Source organism: Protopterus annectens, chromosome 11.part0 (genome assembly GCF_019279795.1).
Source record: "Protopterus annectens isolate FY-2018-M chromosome 11.part0, PAN1.0, whole genome shotgun sequence".
NCBI classification, from domain to species: Eukaryota; Metazoa; Chordata; order Ceratodontiformes; family Protopteridae; genus Protopterus; species Protopterus annectens.
In genome coordinates this window covers 1,421,082,773-1,421,105,508 of record NC_056745.1, presented here as the reverse complement: position 1 = coordinate 1,421,105,508, position 22,736 = coordinate 1,421,082,773, and the positions used below count along the sequence as shown (strand labels likewise).

Here is a 22,736-nt window from a genome sequence, read left to right as displayed (position 1 = left end):
TGAAATTCAGAAACAGCACAATCATGTTCCAAAAGTATTCAAATTAAAATTGGAACTCGACAGGGGTGCCCATTGTCTCCCATACTGTTTAATCTGTATATGGAACCTTTATTTCTTCATATGAAACAAAATGTTTTTTATAATTCTCCTGTACTTCTTGGGATAAAGGTTAGGATGGCTGCTTTTGCAGATGATTTAAATATATACAGTACCACACCGGTGTCAGATACGGAAAAAATACTAACAACAATACAAACCTTTGAGAAAATTGCTAATTACAAACTAAATTTTTAAAAAAACAAAATATTCCCTCTAAAGACACCTACACCTTTTTCAATGCTACCATTGATAGGACGAGTAAGGACAGAAGAAAGAATAAAATATTTGGGGATTGACTTTTCAACTGAAAATAGAGAATTTTTTATCAACAATATTAAGGCAACTGGAGACCGAATAACAATGGATTTGAAAAGATGGAGTAAGTTGAAGCTACCGATGATGGCAAGAGCAGCGATAATAAGAATGAACGTTCTCCCCAGAATGCTATATATTTTTAGAGCAGCACAACTTAAAATCACGAAATCCTTTTTTAAGCAATTTCAGATAGGATTGGGGAAATTTCTGTGGGAACCCAGAAAAACGAGAATATCCTATGAGAAACTGATGGCTCCTAAAACGAGGGGGTTGGATTTACGGATTTTGAGATGTATTATACAGTGATTCAGGCCAATAGGATTTTAAGGGTGTCTTACTTGGATAGTGAAAATAGAAAATGGATACCCAAATGGGTACTGCTAAATTATAAACATATAAAAGGGAAGGGAATTAATGTTAAAGCAGTACCATTTTTGAATATAAAAACATTGAGTAAATATGAGTTAATGGAGCACATCAAGGTATGGGCAATGGCGACTCAAACTCTGTTTGCCTCCTTGAACCTTTTAAAATATATGATGATGTTTCAACCGTTTGATGGAAATCCTAATATAACTATTAGTAATCAACTGATAGACTTAAAGAAATATCCATTTATTAAGGAATTAACTGTAAGGGATTTATACCCCTTCCTAGGAGTAGTGGTACATGACATCTTAAAAGAGATGAATCTTCCCATCTCTTATTTAATTATAATGAGGCAGTTAAAAGATTTGGCCATAAATTATTTTACCAGTTCTGAAATAAAAAGAGGAACTAGTTATTTCAGGTCATCTGTGGGAAGCATTGCAACAAGATAGAAAATATATATCCTCAGCGTATAAAATGGCAAAAGAGAGAAAATATAATAATCATATTCTGTTATCCAAATACTGGAGAGAGAAATTGCCATCCCTAGAGGACAGTAAAATAGTAGAGGCGTTTAACTTAACATTAAAATCCATTATCACTTCAAAAACTGGTCTTTACTCAATTGATGATATTTAACAATGCATATTATACCCATCTAATACTTCATAAATTTGATTCAAAAAGTCACCTAAATGTCCACAGTGTGTAGATCAGACAGCAGACCTGTTACACATGTTCTGGAGTTGCAAGTGCATTTATAAATTATGGAATTCTTTAAAGTTACAACTACAAAAAATGGGTTACCAAAACTCAAACACTCTCCTGGGAATTTCTGATTCTACATATTCCACCGGAGAATTTGGACAAAACAAAAAAGATTGTAATTATGAATATTAGTTTACTAATGAAATTATATATAGCCACAAATTGGTTGAACCCAGCACAGGTGTCGTGGCAAAATTTCAGGCTGTTAGCGATTAAGCATATATTAGCGCACAAATTGTTAATTAGAAATAATAAGAAAAGTATAAACAGCATAAAAATTTGGGAACAAATCTTTAATATTATTTTGGTGGGTTCCTATCCACTTTCCGTCAGGACATTCTGTATGTGTACCAACACATTCTTGGTTTAGATAGAAAATGTAGAAATAATACAAATTATTGGCTTGAGTTGGTTTATAATTGTCTATTGTAGATGCTTTTATGTTTAATTTTTTGTGATTTTATTTTCCTGTACTTGGTTAAAATTATATTTATTCTTAATGTATAATAGGGAAATTCAAAATGGAACTAAAACATTGGAAGCAATATTGTACATAATGTAAATAGTGTGTGAAATGTATAATGGTTTGGCAAAACAAAAATGATTATTGAAAAAAAAAAGAAACAGCACAATCAATGAGTTAGACAAAACTGCACTGTAAGTGGTGACATGGTGGGTGGGGCTGATTCAGAGACAAACGGTAGCATCATCACTCAACCTGGTGAAATAATGCAGTCAGCATATTATGGAAAAACCACACAATTACACAGAAATTAGCAATGTTACGATAATGAAACCAACTGCAACTACACAGGATGGTAAACAATAAGGTGAAGAATTCAGAAATATCTAAAACTTTCCCAGCAAATTTGTACACTGTCATTTCCTGATGAACAGTGGCAGACACTACTCTTAAGAAGTAGCATTTGCATCAGCTGCAAAGTACATGTTAAGGGTGTTTCTCAGTCAGTGTCTATGATGGTGGCTGTTGTCACCCTCTATGTTGCAGATGGATATGAACACACCTAACATTTCATCTCCAGGACAGAGACATAGTCAATATTACTGTATTGGCAAAGAGAGCAAACAAGAGCTTCTACATAGATCTGACCATAAACAAAATCACTTTGGATATCCATATTCTGCCCCCACCCCCGGACAAGAAAACCACCATGAAAAACTTTTCAAAAGCAAACTTCACGTTACAAGACCGAGGTGGAAAGTTTCAAAGCCCCCATGCTGAAGGATAACACTGTCCAACCTGCAAAATCCTTTACTAATGCATTCTATGGGCAGCTACAAGAATGTATAGATCGTGTCATCCCAAGCAAACCAAGACTCACTCCTCCAAGAAAAGGAAACCAGTCTGGTGGACTCCTGCCATAACAAGCTATACAATAGGAGGAGGAAACTAGTACAGAAAAGAGTAAAATCCCAAGAAGGGAAGACATCCCTAATCAGTAACGGCAAGAAACTACGATCCCTCATAAAATCATCTAAGGCTTTGAAAGAAAAATTGCCAAGGACTCCAAAGATAACCACAAGGCATTCTTTAGCTATGTCAAGAATTTAAGTGGCAATGCTCAGATCTGCTCGGAGTTAGTGCAGAACGGCACACAATACACTGAACCGACCGATATCGCCAACATCCTGGCAGACAGGTTCAGCGCAAACTTCACCCCCCTCTCACCCCCAAAAGGGTCCATAACCATACCAGAAGAATGTAGAGTCCCTGAAATCACTCAGGTAAAAACAGCCCTCTCAAAAGCCAAAAACACAGCATCAATGGGACCGGACAGTGTCCCACGCTGCGTCCTACATGAGCTCAAAGTGAACTAACTCCTCACCTAAACACACTGTTCAAACTCAGCCTCTCCACAGGCTACATACCCATACAGTGGCACACAGTAATGGTTATTCTGCTGCGCAAAGGTGGAGCCACAACAGACCTGGGGAACTATCACCCTACAAGCCTGACTAGCTTGGTCTGCAAGGCTATGGATCGCATCATCATGGAACTCATTAACAGAGATATTGGGAACTTCCAAACACTGGACCCTACCCAGTTTGGCTTTGTTAAGGGGAAATTATGCCTCCTAAACCTGGTGGACTTCTTTGAGACAGTTGCCAAGAATACAGATGAGGGGAAAGGTGGTACACACAACCTACCTATATCTTGCCAAGGCCTTCGACACCATTCCCCATTCTGATATTATAGACAAGCTCTCCAGCCTGAACATAAACCCCTACATCACAAGATGGGTTGCCAACTGGCTCACGGACAGAACCCACATGGTGAGAGTTGCAGGAGCTAGGTCCAACTCTAAACCGGTTACAAGTGGCGTTCCCCAGGGCTCAGTCCTAGGACCCCTCCTGTTCGGCATATACTTCTCAAAGGTACAGGCAAGCACAGGACTATGGCTGACCAAGTTCGCAGATGACTGCAAACTAGGGGCTATAATTGACTCTCCGGCTGACACAGGCATCCTCCAAAAGGGTCTCACTGAGACGGATACCTGGGGTCAAAATCATGGCCTCAAGCTAAATGCCAAAAAGTGCATAGTCATCCCCTTTGGAAAAAACAAAGTACCCACAAACTACCACATAGGTTCATACTAGGCTATCTGCCCGAGGGCATTTACAAGCCTAGCCCAAAGTTTTGTGTCTTACGCCACCCCTTTAGTATGGGGGAACTATACCCATTATTTTGCTGTGCCTCTGTCGAGCAGTGACACTGAGGTAATCCCTGGGGTATATCTGCGATCTCCCATCCATTGGTCAAGATTTCTCTTGAACAAGGCCAGCGAGGTGCTCTGCCTCACATATACCGGGATTTTGTTCCACAGCATAGGGAGTCTTTGGGTGATGAATCTATCCCTCCAGCACGTCCTATTAATAGCCGTGTCGAGGTTTAAGTCTCCCGCCCTTGTGGCTCTGACAGATCTAGATTTTTTGAGGTGAAGCATATTCATCAAATCTGGGTTTGACATGGCCTTGTATGTTAGGCAAAGGTCACCTCTGAGCAAGCTGCGACTGAATAGAGCTGGAGTTCTTCCAGTCGGGCAGCATAGGACAGATGTTTGAGACCCTTTATCCTTTTGGTGAGGAACTTTTGTGGCCTCTCCCAGCTGCTGCAAGTGTCGGGTCAGATACATTCCGAATGGGGCATTGTACTCAATCATTGGTCTGAGGAATGATGAGTATAGGGAGACTATGACCTCCCTTGATCTAGATGAGAATCCCTTCATGATAAGGTGGGCAATGTAGAAGGTCTTCCTAACTACTTTAGCTACATGGGTGTTGAATGACAGACTACTATCAACCTGGGTCCCCAGGTCCCTGATAACTTCTTCTGTGCTCAGTGGATTGCCACCTATTTGGTAGCTAGGGGTAACCTTGTTTTTCCCGAAGGGTATGACTATGCATTTTTTGGCATTTAACTTTAGGCCATGGCTCTGGCACCAGTTATCCGTTTCTGTGAGACCCTTCTGAAGGATATCTGTGTCAGATGTGTTTTCTACTATGGCGTCCAGTTTGCAGTCATCATAGGTGGTAGACCCCTAAATACGGAAGACATAATAAGGGATCTGGGGACCCAAGTAGACAGTAATCTCACCTTTGATAATCACATTGCCAAAGTGGTTAGAAAATCCTTCTACATGGCCCACCTAATCACAAAGGGGTTCGCATCCGGATCAAAAGAGGTCATTGTGCCCCTCGTACTCTATGATGGGTCTGATGAGTAAACGCCCCATTTGGAATGTACCATACAAGGCACCTGCAACAGCTGGAAAGACCACAGAAGTACCTCACCAAGAGGATCACTGTCCTCAAACAGATGCCCTATGCAGCTCGACTGAAGAAACTCCAGTTGTACTCGGTTGCATTCCACCTACTCAGAGGTGATCTCTGCCTGATATACAAGGCCATGTCCAACCCAGAACTGATGGACATGCTCCATCTAAAGAAAACCTTATCCCCTCGAGCCACACACTCTAGGGATCTAAACCTCACCACAACAATAAATAGGACGTGCTGGAGGGATAGATTCCCGTCCCAGAGACTTCCCATGCTTTGGAACAAGATCCCAATCTACATTAGGCAGAGCTCCTCGCTAACACTCTTCAAAAGAAACCTTGATGAGTGGATGGGAAACAGAAAGTTTACCTCGGGGATCACTTCAGTGAATCTGCTGGACAGAGGCACAGGGAACTCATCTAAGGAGGGCGGCGAAGGCCAACATATTCTAGCTAGGCTTATAAATGCCTTCGGGCAGATAGCCTAGTACGAACCTATGAACATATTTACCATCCTCACGTGAAATCCTGTGAGATAAGGCCACAGTGGTGCAGCAGTTAGAGTTGTCGCCTCACAGCACGAGGCTCTCCGGTTTGATTCTTGTCTGTAGCTCCTTGTGTGTGGAGTCTGCATGTCCTCCCGGCGGTTGACTGAACTTTAAAGACATGCAGGTAGGTGTGCGAGTGCGTGCCTGAAGGTTGGGTGCCGGACTGGCAACTCGATACTGTAAAAATCCACTGCCAATCAATTGCAGACCAGTGATCCGCTGTGGCAACCCCTAGGAAAAGCAGAAAAAAAGACATGGAATCCTGTGAGATGCATGGAATGCTGATTCCTGTAAACACTAAGGTGTGCGTATCATCAATGATCTTAGCTATAGACACTTTCCAGAGACCATCAGTGGATACAGTAAGCATATCACAGGCATCTACCTCAAGCACTAAACCAAACACTAGTTATGTTGCAACATGTGGAGAAGGATATGTGGTTACCACAGACAGCAGAAGAAACACACACCACTATGCAGGCATTCAACTGAATGGCTTATTTCACTTGAGTTCTAGGGGCCACTGAATGTACCCACATCACCATCAAGACCCTTGCTAGCCTACACAGAAACCTCTGTCAACTGCCAGATGGTCTGCAATACAAATGATATAATGTGCCTGTGTGCCATCCAGGCACATCACAAGATCCTTACATATACACCACATCACAAATACACCAGTGATTTGTTTGGAGTGACATCCCATAGGGAAATCTTTTTGCCAATGAAAGATTTGCCCTGGAGGCATAACAAACACCAATAATTTTAATTATTTATTTAACATTTGTTAACTGGGAAAGTCCAACTTAGAACAAAGCCAATTTTCAGTGGAAGCCCAGGGAGAAACGCTCCAGATGCATGTCTTTATAACGTGGGAGGAAACCAGAATATCCAGGGGAAACCCACACAAATGCAGTGAGGACATGAAGACTCTGCACAGAAAGTACCCCAGCCGAGAATCGAGCCAGAGAAATTCTTGCTGTGAGGCGACAACACTACCGCTGCACCACTGAGATGGCTGAGATAACATACAACTCCACACTACTGCCAACTCAACATCATTCAGTGCGTTTAGATTGCTGAAGGCCCGCTTTTGCTACATAGATTCCCCTGGTGGCATTCTATAATATGCTCTGGAGACCTGCAGCAAGAAGCAAGACATTTGCTATCTATGCAGTTCTGCACAACAAGGTGGTATACAGACACCTACAGTGGGGGACTGTTAATGGAGACCAGAACTAGGACACAGAAGCTGCTGTAAGAAGAGTTAGATGAAATAGCCACAGGAAAACAACATGTGAGGCAGAAACACATGCAATATGCTGTGACACTGGCAAAGAGGTAGCATCTGGTCCACAACTATGGGCCAAAATAGACACAAAGATCAAAACTGAAGCATGCTATACTAAACACATACTATGATGTATACTGCATTGACTGGCCACACTGTGCATCAGGCATTACTTATGCATGCACAACACAGCGGTGATGGCAGGGATTAGTGGTCATCATCTGCACATGTATGGAGGGGCACATTCACAGGGATCACTAACTGGCACACTGGTGGAAAGGAGGGAGGGAATAAGGATGGGTAAGGACGTTGCATGTTCAGGTAACTGGGTATACTGTGCAAGGAGGGGATGGTGCTGCCTGGCTAGGATTATTGTCCAAAGTAATGGGTACCTGGCTCAGTATGGGTTTTAAGGGACAACTCCTGCAGATACTGTTGCACTGTGTGTGTTTGGGGGGGGTGACAGCTGTTGAGGCCTCAAATGGGAGTGACACAGGCTATAAAATATCCCTAACACAGGTGTACCACATCTGAGGAATAGTATGTCCAACACTCGCTGATAAGGATGAATTCAAACTGTAACACTATGTGACCCTGACCTACCTTTCCTGTGGAGTGTATCCATAACTGAGGCAGATTAGAGGCATTGGTCCCAGTATGCAGAGGCAGACGGCCCCATGGAAGCAGTGGAGGCACCCAGGTGTCTTTCCAATATGCCAATCAGTAAGCCATATATGGCATGCTCTCACATACATGACATTTAGGCCATACAGTACACCTCTCCTCTCTGTCATAGCAGTGGTGGCATCTTCCTGTGTGTATAGGACTACCCTGTATGCCCACTGTTTAATGCCTATTGTGACACCCAGTTTGAGCAAAGAGTGGGAGCCATGGCATTGATGGCCACCAGCCCACCACTCTCAGAAAGTGTCCCCACATAATGTGCTGCTGTCACTGTCACATCTTACAAATATTCTGTCAGCCTTCCCATGTGCCACAGGCCTGTGCTCCCTTACTGCTGCAGATACAGCATACTTCTTCATAGACTAATATAATTAATTTTGGTCAGGGTCCAGCCACTATACTACATAAAATTTTACTTATGAACACCAAATAATGGCAGCTAGTTTTATCAGGCTATTTTGGGGTCAAAACATGGCAATTATGCTATTACGAAATTAGAAACTAAATGACTGTAATTCGCGCATTTAGTTCAATGTGTAGCAGCCGTAGACTACACTATGAGGCTCATGACTGGCCATGCACATGCCCTGCAGTCTATGCATGTGTGGGTATACTCTTGGCCTTGAAGGGGCTTTGGTCTTCTTGCAATCTACCTTGCAGTCCCTAGGGATGCCATGCCAGAGCATTGCCATGCTTGGTGGGGTGCTGGCAAGGTACTGTATCATTAAAGTGAGATGTACATGTTCAATAACTTTGCTGGCCAGTATGCCTTGTGGCCCCATGCATAAGTGTCTGTTGTCATGCAACTCTGCTGTGGCACTGGGTTTCTTCACATTGTCCTGCTGTCCATCTGTGCACATTATGTGGTTTCTGCAACATGCAGCAACGCAAATCTGCCAGCATTTTCCTCCCAACATAAATATGCAAACTGGTCATAGCTTACGAAGGGTCCGAGTCTGGAAGGGCACTCACACAGTACAGCAGGGAAAACAAAATATTTCTCTTCCTTCTGCACTGGCACTACAGAGAGAACCTACTGGATAACTGCTATGTAGTCCTTAAGTAGTAGGCGGGTGTCTAGCACTGCCTTGTCAGAGAACTGAGTGATATCATGGGCATCACCTGCTCTGGTGAGCAGTGCTACCATTGTTAATAGTGACCTGAAGAGAGAACACCGTGACCTTCACCACCAGTCAGAAAAGGATGTTAGGAAGAAAGAGCCATAATTCTACATAAAGTATCATTTACTAGTAACTGATCATGCAGAGACAGACATTTTTGTACAGCTATATGCTGTTTATTTGTGTTCCCAGACTTTTTCCACTGTTTTTCAGCACCTGATGAAATAGGCTGAGGCAAACACATCTGTCCAAGCATAGGGATATGTATATTAGTCACCTGTTTTACTGCCAGTTTGTTCAAAGCACAAGAACACTCATTCATCTACCTACTTAACGAAAATACTACTTAAAAACTTCAACAAGGCATCTTTATTCTTCCCATACGGAAGATATCAGAGGGACAGTCTCCTAGGCCTGTTGGCCTGTTAGCTAAAGTGATTTTATCTGGACTAATCCACTATCCTCTATTTCACACACACGTTCGCATATAGATAACAGCACTTGAGAAGGCCTTGCAACTGGTTAACTATAAGGTTCTATTTGCATCAGATGTTCAACAAACTATTGAAAAGGGAGGAAAATGCTTACATTTACATGTTACAGAAACACACAACAACCAAAAATATAAAACAGAGACTCAAACAGGGGCAAGTACTGAGGTTCTGTAACACAAAATCAACAGAGCAACAGCAGGCATTTGACACACATCACTTCTGGTTTCATCAACTCGTTACACCTAACATCTGTTTCTTTCGAAGTAATAACTACTGCTCTTAAATGTGATTCATACTATCCGCTCTGGAAAGCAAGTTATTTAAATGGAAGACTGCAGATCTTCATGCATTGAAGTCATTCCACCATGGGACGAGCCTGGAAAATGACGAGGGACACCATAAATCAAAATGTAACACAGAGGCAGTCTGTTTGAAATGCTACTGTCTGCTATTCTTAGGAACCACATGCATCACTGAAGAAAACTGATTTCTTCTACAGTAGGACTCTTACACTTATTTCCTTAAACTACTCCCCACAATTATTGGGCAACACTTACAGAAGGTGCAATTTAAAGGGACAGTAAACAAGAGGGGGCATCACATTATTTTACTAATTTAGTTATTAATTATATTCATATTTGTTAACTGGGGTAGAGTACTGATCTGCACAGACCTTTTTCTGAATCAACCTGGGAGCGCTGCCTGATTAAGTGACTTGCTCAGAGGCATATAGTTAGGCAAAGGAGGCAGAAGGAATCAAACCCTGGACCACAGGAAACAGCTTGTGAAAACTTCCTTAATCCTCTGTGCCAACTATCAGACAAATTATAATCTAAAATAAAAGGCAAACTCATTGTAGGAAGGGGACACCAAGGACATACCCTGAACTTTTTCAATTGTACATCAATTTGAAGAATGTAGCCCTATTCCTCACAACTGTGTCCCCACCCCACCAGACAGTATGTGAACAGCATAGGAAACCTTTACAGTTTTGCTGAAAAAATAAGTAGAATTTTCCAGGAAATCACTATAACTGAAACTGAAATCTCAGGATCGCTTCTACAAAGTCAGTTGTGTTAGGCATTGCTCCTCCACTTGTTTGCTGTGGGATTACTTTTCAATTTTAATATCGCATTTAGGTTTTGTGCACATGGGTGTTGTGCTTTCAGTGTTTGCAGTTAATGGGTTCTTTAAGTGCTCTGAACCACACATCTGGTATACTGTGTGTTAAAATGAAGTGCTGAAGATAGAGTGCAGAAACAGTGCGTTTATGTCTGATGTTCACCCTTTCCACAATGTAATCACAGATTAATATATTTAAATAATGTGGCTGCAGAGGAACATGCTTTTCTGTGGCTTATGGTATTGTGGGTTTGTTTAGTTATGCCTGCTTTGCTCTATCACTTTAAAATTACAAGAATCCACTGAATAAAATTATTTCTAAAACACAGATACCGTGACAAACTCTGGCAAACAGTTGATTTGATTACAAAGTACTTGAATCTATGCTGAGAGCGGACAAATATATGACAGGTCTTGAACTTCATATATGTGTATAACTGTATGAAATATCTTAAATTTTACACACATGAACATATAAGGGAGCATTCACATTTTTGGTCATTTGTGTTTTGTGACCCTACACACAAGCACACTTCTAGTCATTCACTTTTTGAGACCCTACACACACACACACACACACACACACACACACACACACACATACACACACACATTTGGTAGTTCCGGTTTTGCACTCTTTCCCTCACCATCCCCAAACACACAATTCTGGTCGTTCTTATTTTGCACTCTTTCTCCTCACTCCCCCAAAACACACACTTCTGGTTGCTCATGTTTTGCACCCCCACACACACACACACAACTTTTCATTCATGCTTTTCACTCCCCCACACACACACATACATTTCTGGTCGCTCATGTTTTGCACTCCCCCACACACACACTTCTAGTCGTTCATGTTTTGCACTGCCCCCCTCACACTTCTATTCGTCATGAAGTACCCCCACCAACACACACACACTTGTTTGTGCATAATTTGAATGAACACACACACACACTTGTGGTCGTTCATGATTTGCACTCTCCTCTCACCCCCCCCCCCAGATATTTGGTTGTTTATGTTTTGTTCTCTTCCCCTCACCCCCCCACAAACACTTCCGGTCGTTCGTGTTTTGGACTCCTCCCCTCACCACTCCCCCAACACCCACATACTTCTGGTGGTTTATGTACTGCCCTCTTCCCCTTACACCCCTCCCACCCACACACACACACTTAAGATCATTCATTTTTTGCCCTCTCCCACCCCACGTACACTTCTGGTCATTCATGTTTTGCCCTCTGACCCTCAGCCCCCCCTCCCACACACACTTTTGGTCGTTCTTGTTTTGGTCATTCGTGTTTTGCACTCTTCCCCTCCACACACACACACACACACACACACACACACACACACACACACACACACACACACACACACACACACACACACACACACTTACTTTCTGGTCATTCATGTTTTGTACTCTCCCCCCTCCACAAACTTCTGGTCATTCGTGTTTTGCACTCCTCCCCTCACCCCCCGCAACACACACATACTTCTGTCTGTTTATGTTTAGCCCTCTTCCCCCCACACACACTTCTGGTCATTCATGTTTTGCCCTCTTCCCCTCATCCCCCACCCAACAGAAATACTTCTGGTCGTTCATGTTTTGCACTCTTCCCTCCCCCACCCCAAACACACACTTCTGGTCATTCATGATTTGCACCCCCCCAACACACAGACTTCTGGTTATTCATGTTCTGCACTGTTACCCGCACCCCCACACTTCTGGTCATTCATGGTTTGCCCTCTTCCCCTCCTGCCCCCGCACACACACTTCTGGCCATTCATGGTTTATCCTCTTCCCCTCCTGCCCCTGCATACACACTTCTGTTTTGCACTCCCCCCCACACACACACACTTCTGTTTTGCACTTCCCCCTACACACACACACACTATTGTTTTGCACTTCCCCCTACACACACACACACTATTGTTTTGCACTTCCCCCTACACACACACACTATTGTTTTGCACTTCCCCCTACACACACACACACTATTGTTTTGCACTTCCCCCTACACACACACACTATTGTTTTGCACTTCCCCCTACACACACACACACTATTGTTTTGCACTTCCCCCTACACACACACACACTATTGTTTTGCACTTCCCCCTACACACACACACACTATTGTTTTGCACTTCCCCCTACACACACACACACTATTGTTTTGCACTTCCCCCTACACACACACACTATTGTTTTGCACTTCCCCCTACACACACACACTATTGTTTTGCACTTCCCCCTACACACACACACTATTGTTTTGCACTTCCCCCTACACACACACTATTGTTTTGCACTTCCCCCTACACACACACTATTGTTTTGCACTTCCCCTACACACACACACTATTGTTTTGCACTTCCCCCTACACACACTCCTGTTTTTTTTGCACTCCCCCCCTACACATACGCACACACACTTGTTGGGAGGGTGGCTTAATAGTTAAGGTGATTGCCTTACAAACACAAGGTCTGAGTCTCACAAGAGATAATTGGCTAGGCTTAAAATGGCTCACAAGGGCAGTTAGCTTAGTACTAACCTATGAACTACCCTATGAACTACACACACTAGTGTTTTGCACTCCTTCCCCCCCCCTACACACACTACTGTTTCGGACTCCCCCCTACACACACACACTACTGTTTTGCACTTCCCCCTACACACACACACACACACACACACACTACTGTTTTGCACTTCCCACCTACACACACTACTGTTTTTGCACTCCCCCCCTACACACACATGCACACACACACAGACTACTGTTTTGCACTCCCCCACACACACACTTCTGTTTTGCACTTCCCCCCTACATACTACTGTTTTGCACTTCCCCCTACACACACACACACACACACACACACACACACACACACACACACTACTGTTTTGCACTTCCCCCCTACACACACTTCTGTTTTGCACTTCCTCCTATACACACACTACTGTTTTGCACTTCCCCCTACACACACACACACACACACACACACACACACACACACACACACACACACACTACTGTTTTGCACTTCCCCCTACACACACACACACACACTACTGTTTTGCACTTCCCCCTACACACACACACACTACTGTTTTGCACTTCCCCCTACACACACACACTACTGTTTTGCACTTCCCCCTACACACACACACACACTACTGTTTTGCACTTTCCCCTACACACACACACACACACACACTACTGTTTTGCACTTTCCCCTACACACACACTACTGTTTTGCACTTCCCCCTACACACACACACACACACACTACTGTTTTGCACTTCCCCCCTACACACACACTACTGTTTGGCACTTCCCCCCTACACACACACTACTGTTTGGCACTTCCCCCTACACACACACTACTGTTTTGCACCCCCCACACACACACTACTGTTTTGCACCCACCCACACACACTACTGTTTTGCACTTCCCCCTACACACACACACTACTGTTTTGCACTTCCCCCACACACACACTACTGTTTTGCACTTCCCTGCACACACACACATATATACTGTTTTGGACTTCCCCCCTGCACACAGACAAGCACTACTGTTTTGCACTTCCCCCCTGCACACACACACACACACACACACTACTGTTTTGCACTTCCCCCTACGCACACTGTTTTGCACTTCCCCCCTGCACACACACACTACTGTTCTGCACATCCCCCTGCACACACACAGTACACTTCTGCACATCCCCCTGCACACACACAGTACACTTCTGCACATCCCCCTACACACACACTGTTTTGCACTCCCCCCGCACACACACACACACACACTACTATTTTGCACTTCCCCCCGCACACACACACACACACACTACTGTTTTGCACTCCCCCCGCGCACACACACACACTACTGTTTTGCACTCCCCTACACACACACTACTGTTTTGCACTCCCCACACACACACACACACTACTGTTTTGCACTCCCCACACACACACACTACTGTTTTGCACTCCCCACACACACACTACTGTTTTGCACTCCCCCCGCACACACACACACACTACTGTTTTGCACTCCCCCCGCACACACACACACACTACTGTTTTGCACTCCCCCCGCACACACACACACTACTGTTTTGCACTTCCCCCTCACACACACACACACTGTTTTGCACCCTCACACACACACACACACACTACTGTTTTGCACTCCCAGCACACACACACACACTACTGTTTTGCACTCCCCCCGCACACACACACACTACTGTTTTGCACTCCCCCCGCACACACACACACTACTGTTTTGCACTTTCCCCTACACACACACACACTACTGTTTTGCACTCCCCACACACACACACACACTACTGTTTTGCACTCCCCTACACACACACACTACTGTTTTGCACCCCCACACACACACACACACACACACACTACTGTTTTGCACCTCCCCACACACACACACACACACTACTGTTTTGCACTCCCCACACACACACACTACTGTTTTGCACTCCCCACACACACACTACTGTTTTGCACTCCCCACACACACACACACTACTGTTTTGCACTCCCCCCCCACAAACACACACACTACTGTTTTGCACTTTCACACACACACACACTACTGTTTTGCACTCCCCACACACACACACACACACTACTGTTTTGCACTCCCACACACACACACACACTACTGTTTTGCACTCCCCACACACACACACACACACTACTGTTTTGCACTCCCCACACACACACACACACTACTGTTTTGCACTCCCCATACACACACACTACTGTTTTGCACTCCCCACACACACACACACGAGTGTTTTGCACTGCCGCCGCACACACACACACAGACTACTGTTTTGCACTCCCCCCACACACACACACTGTTTTGCACTCCCTCACACACACACACACTACTGTTTTGCACTCCCCGCACACACACACACACTACTGTTTTGCACTCCCCCACACACACACACACTACTGTTTTGCACTCCCCACACACACACACACTACTGTTTTGCACTCCCCCCGCACACACACACACTACTGTTTTGCACTTCCCCCTCACACACACTACTGTTTTGCACTCCCCACACACACACACACTACTGTTTTGCACTCCCCTACACACACACACTGTCTTGCACTTCCCCCTACACACACACACTGTCTTGCACTTCCCCCTACACACACACACACTGTCTTGCTCTTCCCCTACACACACACACTGTCTTGCACTTCCCCTACACACACACTGTCTTGCTCTTACCCCTACACACACACACTGTCTTGCACTTCCCCCTACACACACACACTGTCTTGCACTTCCCCCTACACACACACACACTGTCTTGCACTATCCCCTACACACACACACACTGTTTTGCACTTCCCCTACACACACACACTATTGTCTTGCACTTCCCCTACACACACACACGCACTGTCTTCCACTTCCCCCTACGCACACGCACACTGTCTTGCACTTCCCCTACACACACACACTGTTTTGCACTTCCCCCTACACACACACTGTCTTGCACTTCCCCCTACACACACACACACTGTCTTGCACTTCCCCCTACACACACACACACTGTCTTGCACTTCCCCCTACACACACACACTGTCTTGCACTTCCCCCTACACACACAGTCTTGCACTATCCCCTACACACACAGACTACTGTTTTGCACTTCCCCCTACACACACACTGTCTTGCACTTCCCCCTACACACACACACACTGTCTTGCACTATCCCCTACACACACACACTACTGTTTTGCACTTTCCCCTACACACTGTCTTGCACTTCCCCCTACACACACACACACTGTCTTGCACTTCCCCCTACACACACAGTCTTGCACTATCCCCTACACACACAGACTACTGTTTTGCACTTCCCCCTACACACACACTGTCTTGCACTATCCCCTATACACACACACTACTGTTTTGCACTTTCCCCTACACACACACACACACACACACTGTTTTGCACACACACACACACACACTGTTTTGCACACACACACACACTACTGTTTTGCACTTTCCCCTACACACACACTACTGTTTTGCACTTTCCCCTACACACACACTACTGTTTTGCACTTTCCCCTACACACACACACTACTGTTTTGCACTTTCCCCTACACACACACACACACTACTGTTTTGCACTTTCCCCTACACACACACACACACACACTACTGTTTTGCACTTTCCCCTACACACACACACACTACTGTTTTGCACTTTCCCCTACACACACACACACACACTACTGTTTTGCACTTTCCCCTACACACACACACACACACTACTGTTTTGCACTTTCCCCCACACACACACACTACTGTTTTGCACTTTCCCCTACACACACACACTACTGTTTTGCACTTTCCCCTACACACACACACTACTGTTTTGCACTTTCCCCTACACACACACACACTACTGTTTTGCACTTTCCCCTACACACACACACACACACTACTGTTTTGCACTTTCCCCTACACACACACACACACACACACTACTGTTTTGCACTTTCCCCTACACACACACACACTACTGTTTTGCACTTTCCCCTACACACACACACACTACTGTTTTGCACTTTCCCCTACACACACACACTACTGTTTTGCACTTTCCCCTACACACACACACACTACTGTTTTTTTACTTTCCCCTACACACACACACACTACTGTTTTTTACTTTCCCCTACACACACACACACACACTACTGTTTTGCACTTCCCCTACACACACACACTACTGTTTTGCACTTTCCCCTACACACACACACACACTACTGTTTTGCACTTTCCCCTACACACACACTACTGTTTTGCACTTTCCCCTACACACACACACACACACACACACACACACACACACACACACTACTGTTTTGCACTTTCCCCTACACACACACACACACACTACTGTTTTGCACTTTCCCCTACACACACACACACACTACTGTTTTGCACTTTCCCCTACACACACACACACTACTGTTTTGCACTTTCCCTACACACACACACACACTACTGTTTTGCACTTTCCCCTACACACACACACACTACTGTTTTGCACTTTCCCCTACACACACACACACACTACTGTTTTGCACTTTCCCTACACACACACACACTACTGTTTTGCACTCCCTACACACACACACACACACTACTGTTTTGCACTTTCCCCTACACACACACACACTACTGTTTTGCACTTTCCCCTACACACACACACACTACTGTTTTGCACTTTCCCCTACACACACACACACTACTGTTTTGCACTTTCCCCTACACACACACACTACTGTTTTGCACTTTCCCCTACACACACACACTACTGTTTTGCACTTTCCCCTACACACACACACTCACGACTGTTTTGCACTTTCCCCTACACACACACACACTACTGTTTTGCCCTTTCCCCCACACACACACACACACTGCTGTTTTGCACTTTCCCCTACACACACACTCACTGTTTTGCACTTTCCCCTACACACACACACTCACGACTGTTTTGCACTTCCCCCTACACACACACTCACACACTACTGTTTTGCCCTTCCCCCCTACACACACACTACTGTTGTGCCCTTCCCCCTACACACACACACTACTGTTGTGCCCTTTCCCCTACACACACTACTGTTGTGCCCTTTCCCCTACACACACACACTACTGTTTTGCCCTTCCCCCTACATACACACACTACTGTTTTGCACTTCCCCTACACACACACACACACTACTGTTTTGTGCCCCTACACACACACACACACACACACTGCTGTTTCGCCCATCCCCCTACACACACACACTACTGTTTTGCACTCCCCTCACACACACACACTACTGTTTGCACCCCCCACACACACACTACTGTTTGCACTCCCTACACACACACACACACTACTGTTTTGCACACACACACACTACTGTTTTGCACTTCCCTACACACACACACTACTGTTTTGCACTTCCCCACACACACACTAAATACTTCCCCACACACACACTACTGTTTGTCACTTCCCCACACACACACTACTGTTTGTCACTTCCCCACACACACACACTACTGTTTGCACTTCCCCTACACACACACTACTGTTTGCACTTCCCACACACACACACTACTGTTTGCACTTCCCCTACACACACACTACTGTTTGGCACTTCCCCCTACACACACACACTACTGTTTTGCACCCCCACACACACACACTACTGTTTTGCACCCCCACACACACACACACACACTACTGTTGTGCACCCACACACACACACACACACTACTGTTGTGCACCCCCACACACACACACACTACTGTTTTGCACCCCCACACACACTACTGTTTTGCACCCCCACACACACACACACACACTACTGTTTTGCACCCCCACACACACACACACACTACTGTTATGCACCCCCACACACACACACTACTGTTATGCACCCCCACACACACTACTGTTTTGCACCCCCACACACACACACTACTGTTTTGCACCCCCACACACACACACTACTACTGTTTTGCACCCCCCCACACACACACACTACTGTTTGGCACCCCCCCACACACACACACTACTCTTTTGCACCCCCCACACACACACTACTCTTTCACCCCCACACACACACTACTCTTTCACCCCCACACACACACACTCTTTTCCACCCCCCCACACACAGTTTTGCACCACACACACAGTTTTGCACCCCCCACACACACACACACACACTACTGTTTTGCACCCCCCCCCCACACACACTACTGTTTTGCACACACACACCCCACACACACACAGTTTTGCACTTCCCCCCCACCACACACATACTTCTGGTCGTTCATGTTTTGTGGCACGTTTTGTGACCCTATACACGCATAAACATTTTTTGCCATACATGTTTTATGATCCCGATATTAACATTGGTCACTCAGTCAAACATCTGTAAAGAAACTAAATGATTTAAGATCATCATTTCTTCTCCATAAATAAATAAATAAAATGCATACAGGAATAGCCCAGTTCCTCAATACACTAAAGGCACAACTTTTAACACAAAACACTGACATTTTTAGACAATTCTTGTTCCCTGATCACAATACTACCACATTATGTAGGCTAAGGTTACCACCTGTCCCACTTTGCGAGGGACAGTCCCTCATTGGGCAGTTGTTTCCTGCAAAAACAATGGTAAAAATGGCAAATGTCCTGAGATTTTAGGACAAAATTATTTCTTATATTTTATGTAATAGTTGCATAAAACAATTATGTATATGAAACAACCACATATTATAAGAAACAGAATAAGCATCTAAAATGTTACAAGAATAAGCTTTTATTTAGGCAAAAATGTCAAGATCTGTCCTTTGTACTGGCCATGGGTATGTTTCAGTCTGCAAACTCTGACGTTTGTACCAAAAATGTCCCACTTTGGGCATTTGAAAAGGTGGCAACCCTACTGTAGGCACTTATTTCCTTCACTTTTAAATTTCCAATTCCATCATGTTTAAACTTGACAAAATGTGTCGCTTTTGTTGTTCAGGCTCCAGACATCTTTCTCAGTTCTGTAGAACCACTGGAGAAGACGACAATAATTGATAGTATGCCCAGATTACAAAAGCATATAATTCATGAAAAACTTTCAAAATTATTCAAACATACCTAATTTATAAGCGTACACAAAACACCATCTATTGAAGAACTTCCAGAATTGTTAAGTATTATTCAGGAGTCCCAGGTAAATGCTCTGTGCTTTTCATTTTATACACAATTTCCGCAAAAGTCTTTTTAATATATGTAGAACCTCATCCTGATAAGTAATGCTAAGACCAAAAAGAAAAATACAAATGACTGATATTATCACGAAACTCCATTAGAAGCATAATATTAATATTGCGCAAACCCATCAACCTGCCACATAAGGCGGCACACTCATTACTAAAGAAAATCGCCAGTAAATCTGGGAATACCTGCTTTGACAGCAATTTATAACACCGGCTTTAAGACCCAGGGGAATCAAACGTAGTAGAGACCAACTGCAAATAATAGAAAAAGTTTAACGGTGTAATAAGTGCTTCAGGACTTACCTAGAAGCAAAACATGAAGAAAGCAACGCCAAACTAAACGTAATACTGAAACTTTTTGCAAAACATGTTTAACCTCGGTTTACATTGCCAGCATCGGACATGTACATGCATACAAAATGTGTAGACGTGTCTATAAAAGTACATGCAAGTTATAGTAAGTTTTCTCCCTGTAGGCACTCTACACTGGGACCGTCGTTTACTTACCTGAAGTGAGATTGTCGTTTATTTTTAAAGGCACTCGTAATATGTACACCAGAAAGAGCATTACAAAGAACCACACTGTCCATAGATACGTCCAAGACCAAGCGATGCAGGACTTGAGTTGCTCCCAAAATCCATTCCCAGCTTCAGCCATGTTTTACTGCTCTCTACTGCCCCTACCTCTCGGTGTATTCTGGGATGAGTCGTGAGTGTAAAACCCAAACTGCCTCGAGCCACGAACGCAACCAACTCTCACGGCATCTTTTCTACGGATATCTCTCGTTCCCCCTTTCAGACTTAAATCATTTTTGAACAAAATGTCTCACCGTGTTAAAACTTGTTGCTGCACTCTCTTTAAGATGACTTAATTTATTCCATGGATTTTCTTCCTTATTAGGTTTTGAGACATTTAAAGGGAAACACTCTACCATGGACCTGTCAAACAACCCAGAAATACCGTTGTTGAAAAATCATGATAGGTGATTTGATTTTAATTCATAACTGTTCGCATCTACGATTTTAAATCCGCATGTATAGAACATGTTTAATACCATACATTATGTATATATGACGTATTGTCTGAGATGGTAATATCTAACCATTAATCACCCTGGGATAAATAAGGATGCACACAGGACCAAGCTTCTCCCTCGAAAGTAATTCACATGAACAGTGGCAAGTTTATTAATTAACTACTGTTTTGCACTTGAAGGAGGTCCCTACCATTTTTTTAATGCTTGTGTGTGTGTTCATAGGTTTATAGGTAGGTAGTAGGCTATCGGCCCTAGGACCTATGTAAGCCTAGCAAACAAAGTTCCCTGGCTTTCGCCACCCAAGGATGCTAATTTCCTGCGCCCCTTTCTAGCAGGGCCATTACCGGGGTGAATTTCCTAGTACCCATCCACTCGTCTTCTTGAAGAGTGCTAGTGACTATCTCTGCTTGACATAGATAGGTAGCTTGTTCCAGAGTATGGGAAGTCTCTGGGACAGGAATCTATCTCTCCAGCATGTTCTGTTAATTGTCGTGACGAGGTTTAGATCTCTAGAGCGTGTGGCTCTGAGGGATTGGGATTTCTTTTTGTGTTGCATGTCCAGCAGCTCAGGGTTTGACATAGCTTTGTATGTTAGGCAGAGATCACCTCGGAGTAGGCAATATGCTACAGAGTAAAGCTGGTGTTTTTTTAGGCGGTCAGCGTAGGGTAACTGTTTGAGTCCCACAATCCTCTTAGTGAGGTATTTTTGTGGCCTTTCCAGCTGCTGCGGATGCCTTGTAAGGTACATTCCAAATGGGGCATTGTACTGTATAATGGGTATGATGAGAGCTGAGTAGAGGGGGACAATGACTTCTTTTTTCCTGGATGAGAACCCTTTCATGATGAGGTGTGCCACGTAGAAGGATTTCCTGACTACTGTGGCAATGTGATTATCAAAGGAGAGGCTACTGTCCAATAAGAGTCCCAAGGTCTTTTATCACGCCTTCGGCATTAAGCGGAAGCCACCTATATGGTAGTCCATGGGTACAGGTTTTTTTTCAAAGGGGATGACAATGCATTTTTTGGCGTTGAGCTTGAGGCCATGGCTCTGACACCAGGCATCAGTCTCAGTGAGGCCCTTTTGCAGGATGTCCACATCATTTGGGGACTCGACTGTGGCACCCAGTTTGCAATCATCTGCGAACTTTGTCAGCCAGAGGCCCTCTGTGTTGGCCTGTACTTCAGAGAAGTAGATCCCAAACAGGAGAGGACCCAAGACTGAACC

The 22,736-nt window shown here is 44.3% G+C and overlaps 1 protein-coding gene across 2 annotated transcripts in view; it reads right to left on the bottom strand.

Annotated features, from left to right (window-relative positions):
• The window catches only part of ST7 (suppression of tumorigenicity 7), a 1,957,536-nt gene extending 1,936,239 nt beyond the window's left edge, over positions 1-21,297 (bottom strand). The window contains exon 1 of one of the 2 annotated variants that reach the window (XM_044088709.1): positions 20,982-21,297. In XM_044088709.1, coding sequence (XP_043944644.1) covers positions 20,982-21,132 — 151 coding nt within the window. In that variant the 5' untranslated portion in view covers positions 21,133-21,297. The remainder of the gene's footprint in view (positions 1-20,981) is intronic. The other variant, XM_044088710.1, reaches the window with a different exon arrangement.
• Between the last annotated feature and the right edge of the window lie 1,439 nt (positions 21,298-22,736).